Source organism: Gracilinanus agilis, chromosome 1, assembly GCF_016433145.1.
Source record: "Gracilinanus agilis isolate LMUSP501 chromosome 1, AgileGrace, whole genome shotgun sequence".
Lineage (NCBI taxonomy): Eukaryota > Metazoa > Chordata > Mammalia > Didelphimorphia > Didelphidae > Gracilinanus > Gracilinanus agilis.
Window position 1 is genome coordinate 221,370,405 of NC_058130.1, and position 14,691 is coordinate 221,385,095.

Here is a 14,691-nt window from a genome sequence, read left to right on the forward strand (position 1 = left end):
AAATATATATATATATATATATATATATATATATGAGATACACACAGATGTGGATAGTGGTAGATCCACTCAGGGATCCCCTGAATACCCAGCTGGGTGTTCTAAACTCTGGTTAGTGAGAATGAAACTGAATAACTTTCTCTCACTGGGTCAGTTGTGCAAATGCCTTGGAGACAATAGTTATAAAATAGTATCTTTTTTTATTTTAACAGGGAATAGAAACTGAAGATCAGAACAAGGAGTCCCTAACTCTAAGGGATCTAACTAATTACCCACAATCCACTACGTCCCTTGCAAGAGGAAGCCTTTTGTTTCTTCCAGTTAGCTTAATTCCCTGTTTCTATCTAGGTATCCCCAAAACTGACTAAGCTAACTATCTATGACCCTCAGTAGTTGGTTTGATTTATTCCCCAAAAGCTAACTCCAAAAACCATTATGAATGAACTCCAAGGGCTAAGTTTACCCCAGGGGGTCTGACCCCTGAGGTAAAACCTCAAAGCTGATCTGACAGGAATTTTTAGATAAAACCTTCTGAAAAGCACAGCAGGTTTTCTAGATCTTTCCCAGTTAAATAAAGTACCTCCAAAGATGAATTAAAAGTATACTCCTTCTCCACAGTCAGGTGAGGTAGATGAGCTCTGATAAGCTCACCTTTCCTCCACCATTCCTGGATAGGAAGCCCTTAACCTCCCACAGGAAGTCAAGTCACTTTAGCTGTTGTCAGTTCCAAACTGTTCCTCCTCTGCCTTCTTCCTGCTAAAGTCCTTTCCCTTGAGTTCTTTGTATGTGCCTTAAAGACAGCCTTCCACTTATCTTAAATCTTATCCTATGTCTATCCTTTTCTCATTACAGGCTTAGGGTCCAGTAGCTCAAGGAGGCTGCTTTCTGTTTTTCCTGAATGCAGGAGCTGGCTTTTCTTGGAGTCTTTTTTCCTATTGCCTTTGCAATTCTGATTAACTTTCTGTGCTGCTCAGATGTGGAATGAAGTTATTTACTATGGTTTCTCATTGAATTTCTTCATTGTTATTCTATATGTTATGTTTAATGTCAGCCATGACATTATTATGGTTATAATTTGTTTAAGTTACAAATTAAAACAATTAAAACAAAACAAAAAATAAAATTAAAACGAAATTAAAAATATAAAACATGATTTTACTGATAAACAAAACAGAAAAAAGAATTACTGAACTGAATATGTATTTTAAAAAATAAGAAAGTCAACAAATAAAAAAAACAAAAATAAGTACAAAAGAGGAGATATTAAAAATTAGAGAAGAGATAAATTGGAAACAAAAACATCCTCAAATATCAACTACATTTCTATAATCCCAAATCTAAGAGGCAATAATACAAAGAGAAATTTTATTCTAAATAACCATGAAATGCCTAAAGTATCTCTGGATCAATCTGCCAAAACACAAAAAAGACATATATATATATATATGTATATATATATATTTATAACAGAATACATATTCTGTTATAAATAAATGCTTCTTCTTTTAAAAAATCCTTATGTTCTATCTTAAAATCAATACTGTGTATTGGTTTCAAGGCAAAAGATTGGTAAGGACTAGGCAAGTGGGTGATTTGCACAAGGTCACTCAGCTAGGAACTGTTTGAGGTCAAATTTCAAGTCAGGACCTCCCATCTCCAAGTATGGCTCTCTATCCACTGAGCCACCTAAATAAATGCTTCTTAAAGAAAAAGAACAATTTAAATAACTGGGAGAATATTTAGTGCTCATGGGGTTGTGCCAGTATGATGAAAATAACAATATTACCAAAGTTAATTTACATTTTAAAAACCAATTAAATCAACAATGGGATATTTTATGTAACTTCATAAAAATAACAACAAAATTCATTTGGAAAAATAAAAGATCTAGAGTATCAAGAGAAATGATGAAAAGGGATGAATAGGGAGAACTAGTACTTCTTGACCTTGAAATATATGATAAAGCAGCAGCTATCAAAAACACCTGATACTGGTTAAAAAATAATGAGGCAGATCATTGGAATAGTAAGAAACGAGAGAACTTGTTTGAGAAAGTGGAAAATATTAATTACCCAGGGAAAACCTTTTTTTGAAAAAAAAATTACTGGGAAAACTGGAAAACAGCCTGGAAGAAGTTAGGCTTAGAATAATGCCTACAACCACATTTCACAATAAATTCTAAATGGCTAGGCAACTTTGATACTAAAGATCATACTATTAAAAAAAATTAGAAAAGAAGCACATCATATATTTCTCACAGATATGGACAGGAGGAGTATCTTAACCAAACAAGGGTCTAAGGCAGTTACAAAAGATAATATATTTAACTTTTATTAAATAAAACTCAAAAACTTTCACACAGACAAAATTAATAACCCTATAATAAGGGAAATTGATTAAGTGGGAAAAAATCTTTATCAAATTTCTTTGATATGAGTTTGGCATTCAAGATATATATAGAACTAAAAGACATATATGTGCATATACACATATATATATATGCACACATATATGCAGACCTACTATAAATACATGTCTGTATTTATATATCTGTATATATGACCAATACGCCATTTCCCAATAGATAACGGTTCTCAAAAGTAGGCCTGCAAAGCATTTGCAACCACATCAAAGAATGCTCCAAATTAATACTAATACTAATACTAATACTAATACTAATACTAATACTAATACTAATACTAATACTAATACTAATACTAATAAAACAATGCAAATCAAATTAATTCTGGGGTCTTACCTCATATCCTGCAATTCTGAAAAGCAATTTGGAATTATGTAAATAATGTGACTAAAATATCTAAACCCTTTGACCTAGAGATTCCATTATCGGGCTTATAACTCAAGGAGGCTGTTGATAGGAAGAAATTCTCCATACACACAAAATATGGATAGGAGCATTTTTTTGTGATGGCAAAACTTTGCAAACAAAGTAGAAATCCATTAGTTAAGGAATGGTTAAATAAACTGTACTACATGAACATACTGGAATATTCTGTTATAATAATGAATGTGATGAACACAGAGAAGCATGAAAAGGTTTACATGACTCAATGCAGAGTGAAGTAAAAAAAGCCAAGAAAACAATATGTACAATGATTATAACAATGTAAATGGAAAAAAGAAACCGTGTACACAAAAATAGAAAATTAATGTTGGACATGTTTTCAGCCCTTTTTCAAAGTATTGATTTGTTGGGCTGATTTTTTCCCCTCTTTTAAAAACAAAATACTATGAGTTACATGGGATGGCCCTCTGGGATGGGGAGATGGAAGGATACTTTATGATGTAAAAAATGAAAATATATAAATAAAAACTTACTAAAATGTTATGATATTTTATTTGCATGTTTAAGACCTATGTGATTATAAAATTTGTGATAAGTTCTTTTTTTAAAAAATATTTTTATTTTGAGTATTTTCCCATAGTTACATGTTTCATGTTCTTTCTCTCTCCCCAAATTCCCCTACCCCCACCTTAGCCAACACACAATTCCACTGGGTAAGTTCTTAAGTTTATTTGAAAACTAAAATACTAGCTTAGAAAATTATATGAAACGCCTTATGATAATTGTGATAGTTCTTTTGTAAAGAAGTGGGATGTCACTACAAAATATATAAAGACCATTAACTTAAGGAAAAGATAAAAACATACAAGAGCAAATCAGGCAAGGTTGGCTAAATGGTTCTCCTATTAATGAGGGATGGTACAGGAGGAGAGATACAAATTGACACTGTGATATAGATGAAAAAGATCTAATATAATATTTGGCTGAATAGAACAAAGTGGATAATAGTACAATTGTACTTTGCATTGGTAAACTATATTCAGTTCTGATTATTAGTCATTCATTTAACAAAGTTTTAAGTAGTTATGTCCAAGATGCATTTAAAGAGGATCACTGGAAAATTGTTTGATCCAAAGAAGATGATTACTGTGATGAATAATTCTTAAAACCTTATTATATAAGGAATAGTTGAAGGAACTAGAAATGCTTATTTTTGAAGAAAATAAAACTCAAGATATGATATAAAAGATATTCTAAAATGTTTGAGGAGCTGTCATGAAGTGGATTTAGACTCATATGAGACTCATATGTAGTTATAAAGGATTACAAGATTATTGTGAGAATTTATAGAAGTGAAATTTTGTTCAGTAAAAGTAAAAACTTTCTAATGATTGACATAATCCCAAGGCAGAATGAGTTAATGTGGTTATTCTTTAATGAATGTTCTTAAGGAAAGAAAGGCTAGATGACTATTTGTCTGTCAGAAATATAGCAGTGAATTTATGAATGTAATATTAGGATTAATTCAAGAACAGCTTAAACGTAAATGAACTGAATATCCACTTAAAAGACTAAAATTGTTCTTTTGGAAGTAACCAAAAATATGAAGAAAAATGTTTCATGTGAAAGCCTTAAATAGTTTGACATTTTTGTTTTTTGTTTTCCTAAATAATACTGAGGCAACTATGTGGCACGGTGGATAGAGTACTGGACCAGATGTCAAAAAGACATAATGTGAACCTTAAATGCAGCCTGAGACATTTATATGATATATGACCCTGAGAAAGTCACTTAAACTGTCCATTTCCTTATTGTTAAAATGAGAATAACAATAACATTGTATATATTCCCAGGTTGTTGCAAGGACAAAATAAGATAATACTGGTAAAGCCCTTTGGAAAACATACATTATGTAAATGTTACTTATTCTTATTTTTTAAAATATCAAATTCCATTTCAATGTTGAATATTTGGGAAAACACATTTCCTTGAATTGAATTAGTGGAAAATGATTAGTTTCCTGGTTTTATCTGAATAGTTGAAGTTACCTTTAGAATGAATTTAGGGAAAATTGATACCTATTAAATAAACAAAATAATTTTTTGAATACTTAATGTATGCATGATCCCTAAAGAAGTATGTCATGGTACCTGGTCTCAAAGATGTTTTTTAAAAGTTTAGTTTAATGAGATTATATATTCACACAGAGTAGGTGGGTATATGTATATGTATATGTATATGTATATATTATATATATATGTGAGCATATGTAGATATATAAATGATATAACATAATATCAATTGACATCTAAAGTTTTTTGACTTAGGAAACTGATGTGGCTATCACTAGGATTAAAGTTTTTCAGAATATATACTTTTGTGCTCATGGCTTCCATTGTCAGTTTTATTTTATTGGCTCCTAGACTTGACCTAGATCTGATTTCCATTATATTTAAAAGAGTGATGAAGCTCCTTTGGAACCTCCCAAGTAGAATGCTTCCTGGATTTACCTGTGGCCATTTTCCAGTCTCCCAGGCCTGCCCTTTGACCTCTTCTCTTGTGAGGTCCAAGCACAACATATCCCAAACCATCAGGTTAGTGTATACCAAATGTTTGGTCACAGTGCAAGAGAATCTCAGGGCACATACCACCTATAAATTAGAGAAGTTACAGGTATTCAGGGAGGTATTTTTTTGTTTTTAAGTTTAATTTCTTGGCCATTTTACATATAGCTTTTTCTTACAGCTACAAAGGCAGCAATTTATTTTTCATGCTTCTAGTATGCCCTTTGAACTTGGGTCCCAATTGCTAAAATCTTCTTTTTCTTGGCAGCCATATTCCCAGGATAAACTTTCCTGAACTACTGCTTTTAAAGTTTTCCCAACTATCTGCTCTCTTCAGGTTCATAAATTTGCATTAATCATCAATCAATAAGTATTTATTGATTATCTAAATGCCTTCACTTTGCTAAGCTCTGGAGATTCAAAGACAAAAGGAAAACAGTCCTTCCTCTCAAGAAACTTACATTCCTACGGAGGAGACAACACAATACCCAGATGTATACACAAAACACAAGAAAGGTTTTATGTAAAGGTGGGGAATGAGTTGACTTGTGAAGAAAGCTTAGCATTCCAAGTGGCAGAAGTGGAAAGGGCATATATTCCAGGTAGAGACAGAAGATAGCTAGTACAAAGGCATGGAGACAGGAAATGGAATATTATGTGTGAGGAATCACAAGAAGGACAAGAAATATGGAAGTGAGAAATATGTAAAAAAGATAAGAGGAGACCTGCTGGTAAAGTGCTTTAAATGCCAAATAGAGGATTTTATGTTTATTTTTAGAGTAACTGCCACTGACATTTATGGATTAATGGAGCTAACATGATTTGTATGTTTTGTGAAAACCAGTTTGTGGCAATATGGAGGCTAGAATATACATATATGTGAATTGGGGAAAAGTTTAGTTGAGAGGCCTATTTGAAGCCTCAAATAGAATGATGGCCATGTGAGTGGAAAAAATGAGTACACAGTTAAAATCTACTTCTTAACTGATCTACTACTTAATTGTCACAGTTAAGTAGAAGTGGAAAGGACAAGATTTACCAATTCATCATCCTCTTTCTCTATACTATATAAGCCTGATTTTTCCAGAAGTGCTACCCTCCATTCTTACTGTTTATTATGAGAATTTCTAATTTTGACTTTAATTTTTATTACGAGGGGGCAAGTCAGGGCTCTTTCTCCTAGTCAGAAGTTTAATGAGTTGGCTAAAACTTGTCCCAGGGAATGTGAAAATTTATGTAAGGCCTCAAATATTCCCTTCAAATATTCCTTAGATAAGAATCCAAAAAGGGATGCAGGGTTCTAAAAGCAATTTGACTCATTTTATTTGAGGAAGGATACCAGTTGGCTTTAATTTTGAGTTATCTTTGAGGCATGTAAATCTCCTCTCTCAATCAGCCCACTGTGAAGCTTCTAATGTAGTTTGGTCTGTAATTTGACTTAGTTTACCATTAAAGTCTATTTAGCCAGGTCTTTTTCTTTATGATATTATGATTCTGTTTAAGCTTGTTAAACTTTTATGACTTAAGAGGAAACACAAGAATGTTCTATATCAAAAATTATTTTTTTTGTCTCTTTGACATAATTTTCTCTATAAAGAGTTGTCAGAAACTCCAATCTTTGTTCACTTCTTTTTCTACTTCCTGAAGCTGTCCTTAAGCATAATAAATTTTTTAATCTATATAATTTTTGCATTGTGGTAAATTGGGCATCAGTAACCTACCCACAAAACCTCAAAGAGGTTTCCTATAACACTTCTTATTCCAGGAGAAAGGAAATTCAGTTAAATTTCCAGTACTTGTCTTTTCAGTTAAAATTAACATAGGATATCAGCATATTTTAAAACTCAGTAAAGTTTGGTTACTCTAATTTCATGAAGTTGGACCAAGATTTATTCCTAAATCCAAATATGATTCAGGAAGAGGGGATGGGAGAAGAGCTTGATTTCCTGGGCTATACCCACAAATTACTCACTTAAGGAAGACTTCCTCCATAGTTGTAACAGAGGTCCCAAAGCTAGCAATACCCAAAGATTTCCGTTTGTTTTCTAGTTCGGTAAACAAAGCTTCAAACCTAGAAGAAAGCAAAGAGAGAAAAAGTGCTGTTCTGGTTCATTCTAGCTGAATTTTTAACATTTTGGCAGTGCCATAATAATTCCCCCCCCACCCCCATGACACAGACAAAAAATTCATTCATTGGCTCTTTATTACAATACTGGAATTTTGTGCATGCATTGTAAGCTAGAAAGGTAATGGAATAGTAGGAGGAAATAATGAACAACTGTGGTGGAACCTTACCATAACCAACTACCTAAGCAAGTAATTTTTCTTTATTAATAGGTTGGATAAATGGCTACATCTGGTTAAAAGTAATTGTGTAATCAGTAAACAGATGTCAGTCATTTTCTCATCCCAGGGAAAAACTCAGGCATTGTAGTAGAGGGAGAAATACATGCAGAAAAAGAAAAATACTTTTGTGAAGATCAGGAGACGACTTGCTTTTTTAAACAGCTAGACTAGATTGGTTGAGATCTAGATCTCATGAAACTTTATTCAAGATGGAATTAGGGGAAGAATAAAAAAACTTATGAACATTGACAGAAAGCCATGGAAATTGGACAAATTTATAATCTATATATAATCAATGTGCCTGCAATTACCTGTATGCTTATACTCTGTATCCTTATACATCATTATGACTTTAATAGTTTGTTGAATTTGTGAAGACTTTTCTGAGAGTTTAGCATTCTTATATGGTGGATGGTGGAGAGAGGGGTTTGTCAGAGAAATGGAAACATATTCCTAGATCTTAAAACTTAGGGTTGGAAAGAATCTTAGAATTCATTCAATCTAATCTCTGACAGCTAGGTGGCTCAATGGATAGAGCACCAGGCATAGAGTCAGGAAGAACTGAATTCAAATCTGGCCTTAGGCACTTAGTACCTGGCTGACCTGGGAAAGTCACTTAATCTTGGTTGCCTGTTTCCTCATCTATATAACCAGCTAGAGAAAGAAATGGCAAACTGCTCTAGTATCTTTGCCTGATTAAGGTGCAGAGAGGTTAGTCTCTGTATGAAGGATCCTCAAACCCTCAAGTTATGGCAACAAAAATCAGAAATACATAGTGATATAAGAGCAGAACTTGTATTAGCTGGTTTATATGTGGTTAGATATAACGATCTAGGGAAATGTTAAAACCAGATAATTTAATCAAATCAGGAAGAAAATAAAGCTCGGTTAGCAAAAACAAAAACAAAAACAAAAACAAACATGTTCTGGTACTGGATCTCAAATGTGACCCAATAGATCTATAATATTTCCAGAATTTAGTAAGTAAAACTATATGTCAAATATGGCTGAGAAAAGCCTCAACCATCTCAAAACTGAACTTTCTCAAAGACCCTCTCTTAGAATCATTTGCTGAAATCAGGCATAAATATCATATTTGGCTGACAAGTGTTGTGAGGAAGACTTCCATATTATTCCAAACCATAAGCCCTGTTTCTAAGGTGGTCGACTAGACCTTCTGAATTGATGGCAGAATAAATAATGCTTTTTCCAGCTAATTGAGAAACAAATAATATTACTAGTAATAAAAAATTACTGTAAAAAAAGTTCTGCAATATCAGAAAATATTAAGTTATCAGGTAACCAACTACCAAACAAAGAAGTAAAAAACTTCAAAGGACAAAGTAGACAATTTAAAATTTAAAAGAAATAGTGATATTATAGTCATCCAATTAACATACTAGTTAGCGTATGGTAATAATAATTCTATTACAAAAATAATTAAAATTAAATATTATATTAAGTAATATAAGTATCTGAAGGCTAAAGAGAAAAAAGGAATAAAAATAGCACTTAAAAAAGGACATTAAGATTAGTAACAATAAGCCAGCATAGTTGTAGAGTTTTAGCAAAAATGAATAGCTTTAATATCTATCAGAAGGGTATTAAAAATAAAGTTTAGCCATATTGAATATAAAAGTTGTTTGAATAATTTGGAGAAATTTATCTTCTTATCCTGCCCTAATATGTTAAAAAAATTAATTCTACAATGGAAAAAAAGTGAAGAAAACAAATTCATCAAAAAAGAGAAAAAACACACAGGATGACAAAATAGCAATTCATTTAACAAAAATAGAAATTAAATATGGGTGAATAAAACTCTCTTAAGAAAGCCCTCCATGCAATGGCTTGAAACTAAAAAAATACAACACAAATACAACCAGAAAGTTGTATATGCAGTGTTATATCCAATTAGTTTTTTTCAATTTTCTTTGGAAGATGTATGATCTTGCTGATGTGCAGAAAGTTTAAAGAATGTATTTTCAACTTCTAAATTTCCTGACTGCCTGGCACAAAGTAAGGGCAGGAATGGGGGGCAAGTAGGTAGTGCAATGGATAGAGAGTTGCACCTGGAGTCAGGAAGATTCATCTTCCCCAAGCTCAAATCTGGTCTCAGACACTTACCAGACATTCTGGGCAAGTAACTCAACCCTATTTGCTACTGTTTCTTCATCTGTAAAATGAGCTGGAGAAGGAAATGGCAAACCACTCCAGAATCTTTGCCAAGAAAATCACAAACAGGGTCACAAAGAATTGGATATGACTGAATTACAGAAAAAGGCAGAAACCCTGGCTTGTCAGAATGCCCAGGTGTCATTCCTGAAGAAAACAGGGAAAGTAACTAAACAAGTAAAGTACAAATATCATCAGCCCAACACTCTCTGGATTCGTACTTGTGAGCATCCTCTTTGGGTAGGATAAATGACAACTCAGCTCCAATATTACTCTCCAAAGTGGCATTTGGTACAAACTGATTAATCAGTTGGGAAACTTTCTTTATTTGACACTGAGGATCCTTCACCATGATCAAGCGGTATCCAGCACCTGAAATAATTTTAAAAATCAAGTGAAAGCTTTACTTTTTTACATTACCCTTGATATACCACACTTGTCAGCTACAAAGGAAAAGGGAAATGGAGAGTCATATATAGTTTGACGTCAATTGTAAAAAAAGATTTTTCCTAGAGCTAAATATCCTCAGATGGTGAATGCTAAACACAAGTCCTAACCTAGAAAGGGTATTTTCATAAGAGTATGATCAAGCAAGTGAGGAAAACCTTTGGTATGTATTTAGCTATATATATATATCTCTAGGATAACTAAAAGTTGGAGTAAAGGCAAAAGACATTTGTAGGAATGATATGTTGGGAGTTTGAGCAAATATTCTTCATGATAATTTCTCTAAGGGAATAATTCCTATCTAAAGTTTGGTACTAGGGCTAGAGGTAGCAGAAATCAGAATTTTAAAGAAGAAGCTTTGATTCCCTCTCTGGAGTTCCTCATTCTCTTTCACCTGTGCCTTTGTTTAGGTATTGTTGAGCATTCTATTCTTGGAGATTCTCTCTTCCCTTTATTCCCCTGATATCCTTACTACCTTTTCTATGGACCCATTTTTTCCCCTTCATCCTCCTAATCTCATAATAGTAAATATTTTTTCAGGCTAAATTCTCAGCCCTTCACTTTTTTCTCTCTCTATTTCAATCCTTAGGGAAATCACATTCTCATGACTTCATATACAATGTTTATGCTAGTAACATCCTAAATCTAAAACAGAACTAGATTAAATATTGATTCATATTAGCAAAAGATTGGTGAGAAGGTCCCTCACTTTTATGCATGTGATATATTTCTTTAAATCTTGCTCTAAATTGGGAATAACTCTTTGCAATTCATATATTTAAATTTTTATTTTTAATTATAACTTAGTAATAATTTTCTTTTATAGTAAAGTATAAGAAAATTCTTGGCATTTGGACCATGTGACTCATAACACTATTAACCTAATGGCAATTACATAAATTAAAGATGTAAAACCTTGGAGAAAACAGCTTATAAACTAAAATTTATAGAGTAAAGGCATTATCTCAAATCTTTAAATTTAATTTTTCAATATTTTCTATGTCGTATGATCCAAATTCAGGGGCTTACCCCCAGTACCTAGCATAATTGGGTATCATTAACTCAAGCTATCCTGGTGTTAACCAATCTTGAACAATTTAACTATATCACCTTTTTTGCTTAAAAATATACACTAGTCTCCTGTTGCCTACTGCATAAAATAAAATCCAAATTTAGCTTTCAAAGCCCATTATAACTTAGTCTTATATTTCTAGTATTCTTTTTTCTACTCTTCCCCCTTAGAAATCTGATTTCCTTATTGATTCACAGAATATGCTTACTCTTACCTCTATGGATTTACATTGTTCTCTTCATAGAATGCCTATTCCTCTCCCTTTTAACAACTTAAACAGAATTTGTTCTATAGTGAACAGTTTAAGTCTCATTTCCAATGTAAAACCTTCCTCTACTACTCTATTTCATGACGATCTTCTTTCTAAAAATCTTACAAAACAATACAAACATTTATTGTCTCTTAAATGTTTCATGTGTCTTGCCTCTCCAACTAGACTGTGAGTTCTTCTAAAGCAAGGACTTCGAGAATAAGCTATTTATTTCCAGTCTCCACCTTTTCCAAAAAACAATGCTGAGAAACCAGGCCCTTTCATTAAAGTATTTGAATTGGTCCACACAAGGAAAACCAGGGGCTGAGATATTGGATAATCTGTGCATTAGGTGGAAATGAGCATATATTTCTTGGCTAGTGACATGATCTGCCTGACTGGAGTGGAGGGTACATATATCAGAAAACAGTAGTAAATAAATTTGGATAATTAGAATGGAGCCAGATAATAGAAGATGAGAAAGATTAAGCTGAGGAATTTAAATCTGATACAAGAGGAAATAGGAAATGATATTAGTTTTTTATACTGAGGAAATTCATTAAGAAAATCCTAACTAAGAAAGGTAAGTCTGGCAACAGTATGTGGGTAGAATCTAGAGGGGGAAAAACTGGAGAGACCGTATTTTTTTTTGAGGAAAAGTGAAGAGCCACAGCACTGCAGGCCTCCCTTGGCCATAATGGCAATGCGGTCACCAAGCAGGTCAGCCTCATCCATATGGTGGGTGGTCAGTAGGATGGTGCGTCTACTTTTCTGCTTCTGAAGGAGATCCCAGGTAGCCCTTCGCGAGATCAAATCCATACCAGATGTAGGTTCATCTAGCATCACAACCTACAGGCCAGAAAGAGAACTTTGTGACATTGGTAATTGGTGATATATCATATATGGAATCTCTTACTATGCATAGAGCACTAATTAGATTTTGCTTTTCTGGTTAAAGTAAGAAACAAAGTGGTTGAGTCATATGTCTGATTGCAGATAAGTTCAGGCTAAGTCAGGTCTAGACCTTGGAAGCCTTATTACCAGATCACCGTAACATTATAACAAGCCATTATTTTTCTTCAATGATTATATTTTAGGAAGTCCTTTTTAGAGGCTTATACTTATAATCTGTCACTTGATTTTATTTACATCAACTGGTATTTCTAATCAGACAATGGTAAGGACCATTTTTACCAGATTCAGTACCTTAGAATCTCCTATGAGTGCAATACTGATGGATAGTTTGCGCTTCATCCCTCCACTTAGTTTAGATGAAAACTCATTGCGTTTATCTTCCAGGTTAAAAATATGCAACATGAAATTAATTTCATTCTTTAACTTCCTTTTAGGAAATCCTTTCAGCTAAAACATTAAGAGAGAAGATTTAAGTGATCTAAATTTCATTAAGAATCTTAAGAATTAGAGCTAGAAGGAACTTTAGTGATATTAAAAGGAACCTCTCTTATTATATAAATGATGAAATCAAGATCCACAAAGTGAAATGATTTGCCTCATGCTCAATAAGTGTCAGAACTGGGATCTGAGCCTAGGCCTGTCTTCTAACTTTTGATCCAGTACTCCTTCCACTCCATTACAATGTTACAACTTAAAACAATTTTGATTTCAGATGGTTCTTCCCCTTCAGTCTTACTTGTTTTAAAAGGAATAAGGCAATGCTATGCAGTAAAGACTAAGATCTGGAGTTGAAGGATTTGGGTTCAAATTTCCTTTTACTATCTTTTAAATCTTGGGCAAGTCAAGTAATCCTTCTGTGCCTCAGTTACTTATTTGTAGAAGGGGTTAAGCTCCTTTCCACCTATAAATCTATGAGAATACTATTTTATGACATTACAACAGTGCTATTTCTAAAGACTCATCACCTAGCCTGTGAACAGAGGGGGAAAAATTCTCTTTGAATTACCATAGCGAAGAAATAAAGATGTTCAGTTACTGTCAAGGAATCAAATAAAAGGTCATGCTGGGGGCATAAACCCAGACTCTTTCGGATGTCAATCATATTCCTTGTGATGTCAAAGCCATTGATGTATGCCCGTCCACTTGTAGGAGGATATAGACCTGAGAACCAACAAAAAGTTATCTCAAAAGTTTATCTGTAGTAATAGAACTTCAAAACAATTCTGATAAGAACCTAGCCTAAATGGAATCTTTCTGCTTTAATCAATTTGATTTAATAAAGAATTACTTAATGACACTATATTTAAGGTAATGATTCAGGTCCTAGAGATAACAATAAAAATTATGTTATCTATATTTTGGTGGTGATTATATTCTATTGGAAAGATTGTCATGAGGAAAGATTAATAAAATATATGCAAGAGACAGGAACAAAGGGGTGATCAGAGAAAACACATTAAGGAAATGTAAGTGAGGAAAAGAAGACTTTCATCTAGGGTTTTGGAGAAGGAGGAAGCACTTGAAAGAAAAGAATAATGAAAGCCATGATGAAGAAAAAACCTTGGATTTCATATTACAAGAAAACTCCCTTGATCCTTGAACAAGAAAATAAAATGAAAATTGAAAGAATTCACAGATTGCCTCCAGGAAGAAATCCACACTTGACAACTTCCAGGAATGTAATAGTTGACTTCAAGATCCACTAATCTAAGGAGAAAATCCTTCAAACAGCCAGAAAGAAACCATTCAAATACCATATAGCTACAATTCAGGATCACATAGGACCTAGTGGCTTCTACACTAAAGAATTGAAAGACATGGAATATGATATTTAAAAAGGTGAAAGATTTGGGTTTACAACCTAGAGTCAAAACTGAGTATATTCTTTCAGGGGAAAAATGAACATTCAATAAGATAGAAGGTTTCCAAACATTCCTGAGGAATAAGTCAGACCTAAACAAAAAATTTGAAGTCCAAACACAAGACACAAGAGAAGCCAAAAAAGGTAAGTAAGAAAGAGAAAATTTAAGGGACTCATTAAGGTCAAAATGTTTACATTTCTACATGGAAAGAGGATATCTGTAATTCTCAGAAATTACTCTTAGTGTTAGAGAAGATA

At 33.0% G+C, this 14,691-nt stretch overlaps 1 protein-coding gene across 1 annotated transcript in view; it reads right to left on the bottom strand.

The window, feature by feature from the left end:
• LOC123234361 (phospholipid-transporting ATPase ABCA3-like) overlaps nucleotides 1-14,691 on the bottom strand; it is a 208,750-nt gene that overhangs the window by 98,931 nt on the left and 95,128 nt on the right. The window contains 5 exon segments of the mRNA XM_044660271.1: nucleotides 7,343-7,441; nucleotides 10,110-10,260; nucleotides 12,296-12,506; nucleotides 12,864-13,019; nucleotides 13,579-13,733. Coding sequence (XP_044516206.1) covers nucleotides 7,343-7,441; nucleotides 10,110-10,260; nucleotides 12,296-12,506; nucleotides 12,864-13,019; nucleotides 13,579-13,733 — 772 coding nt within the window.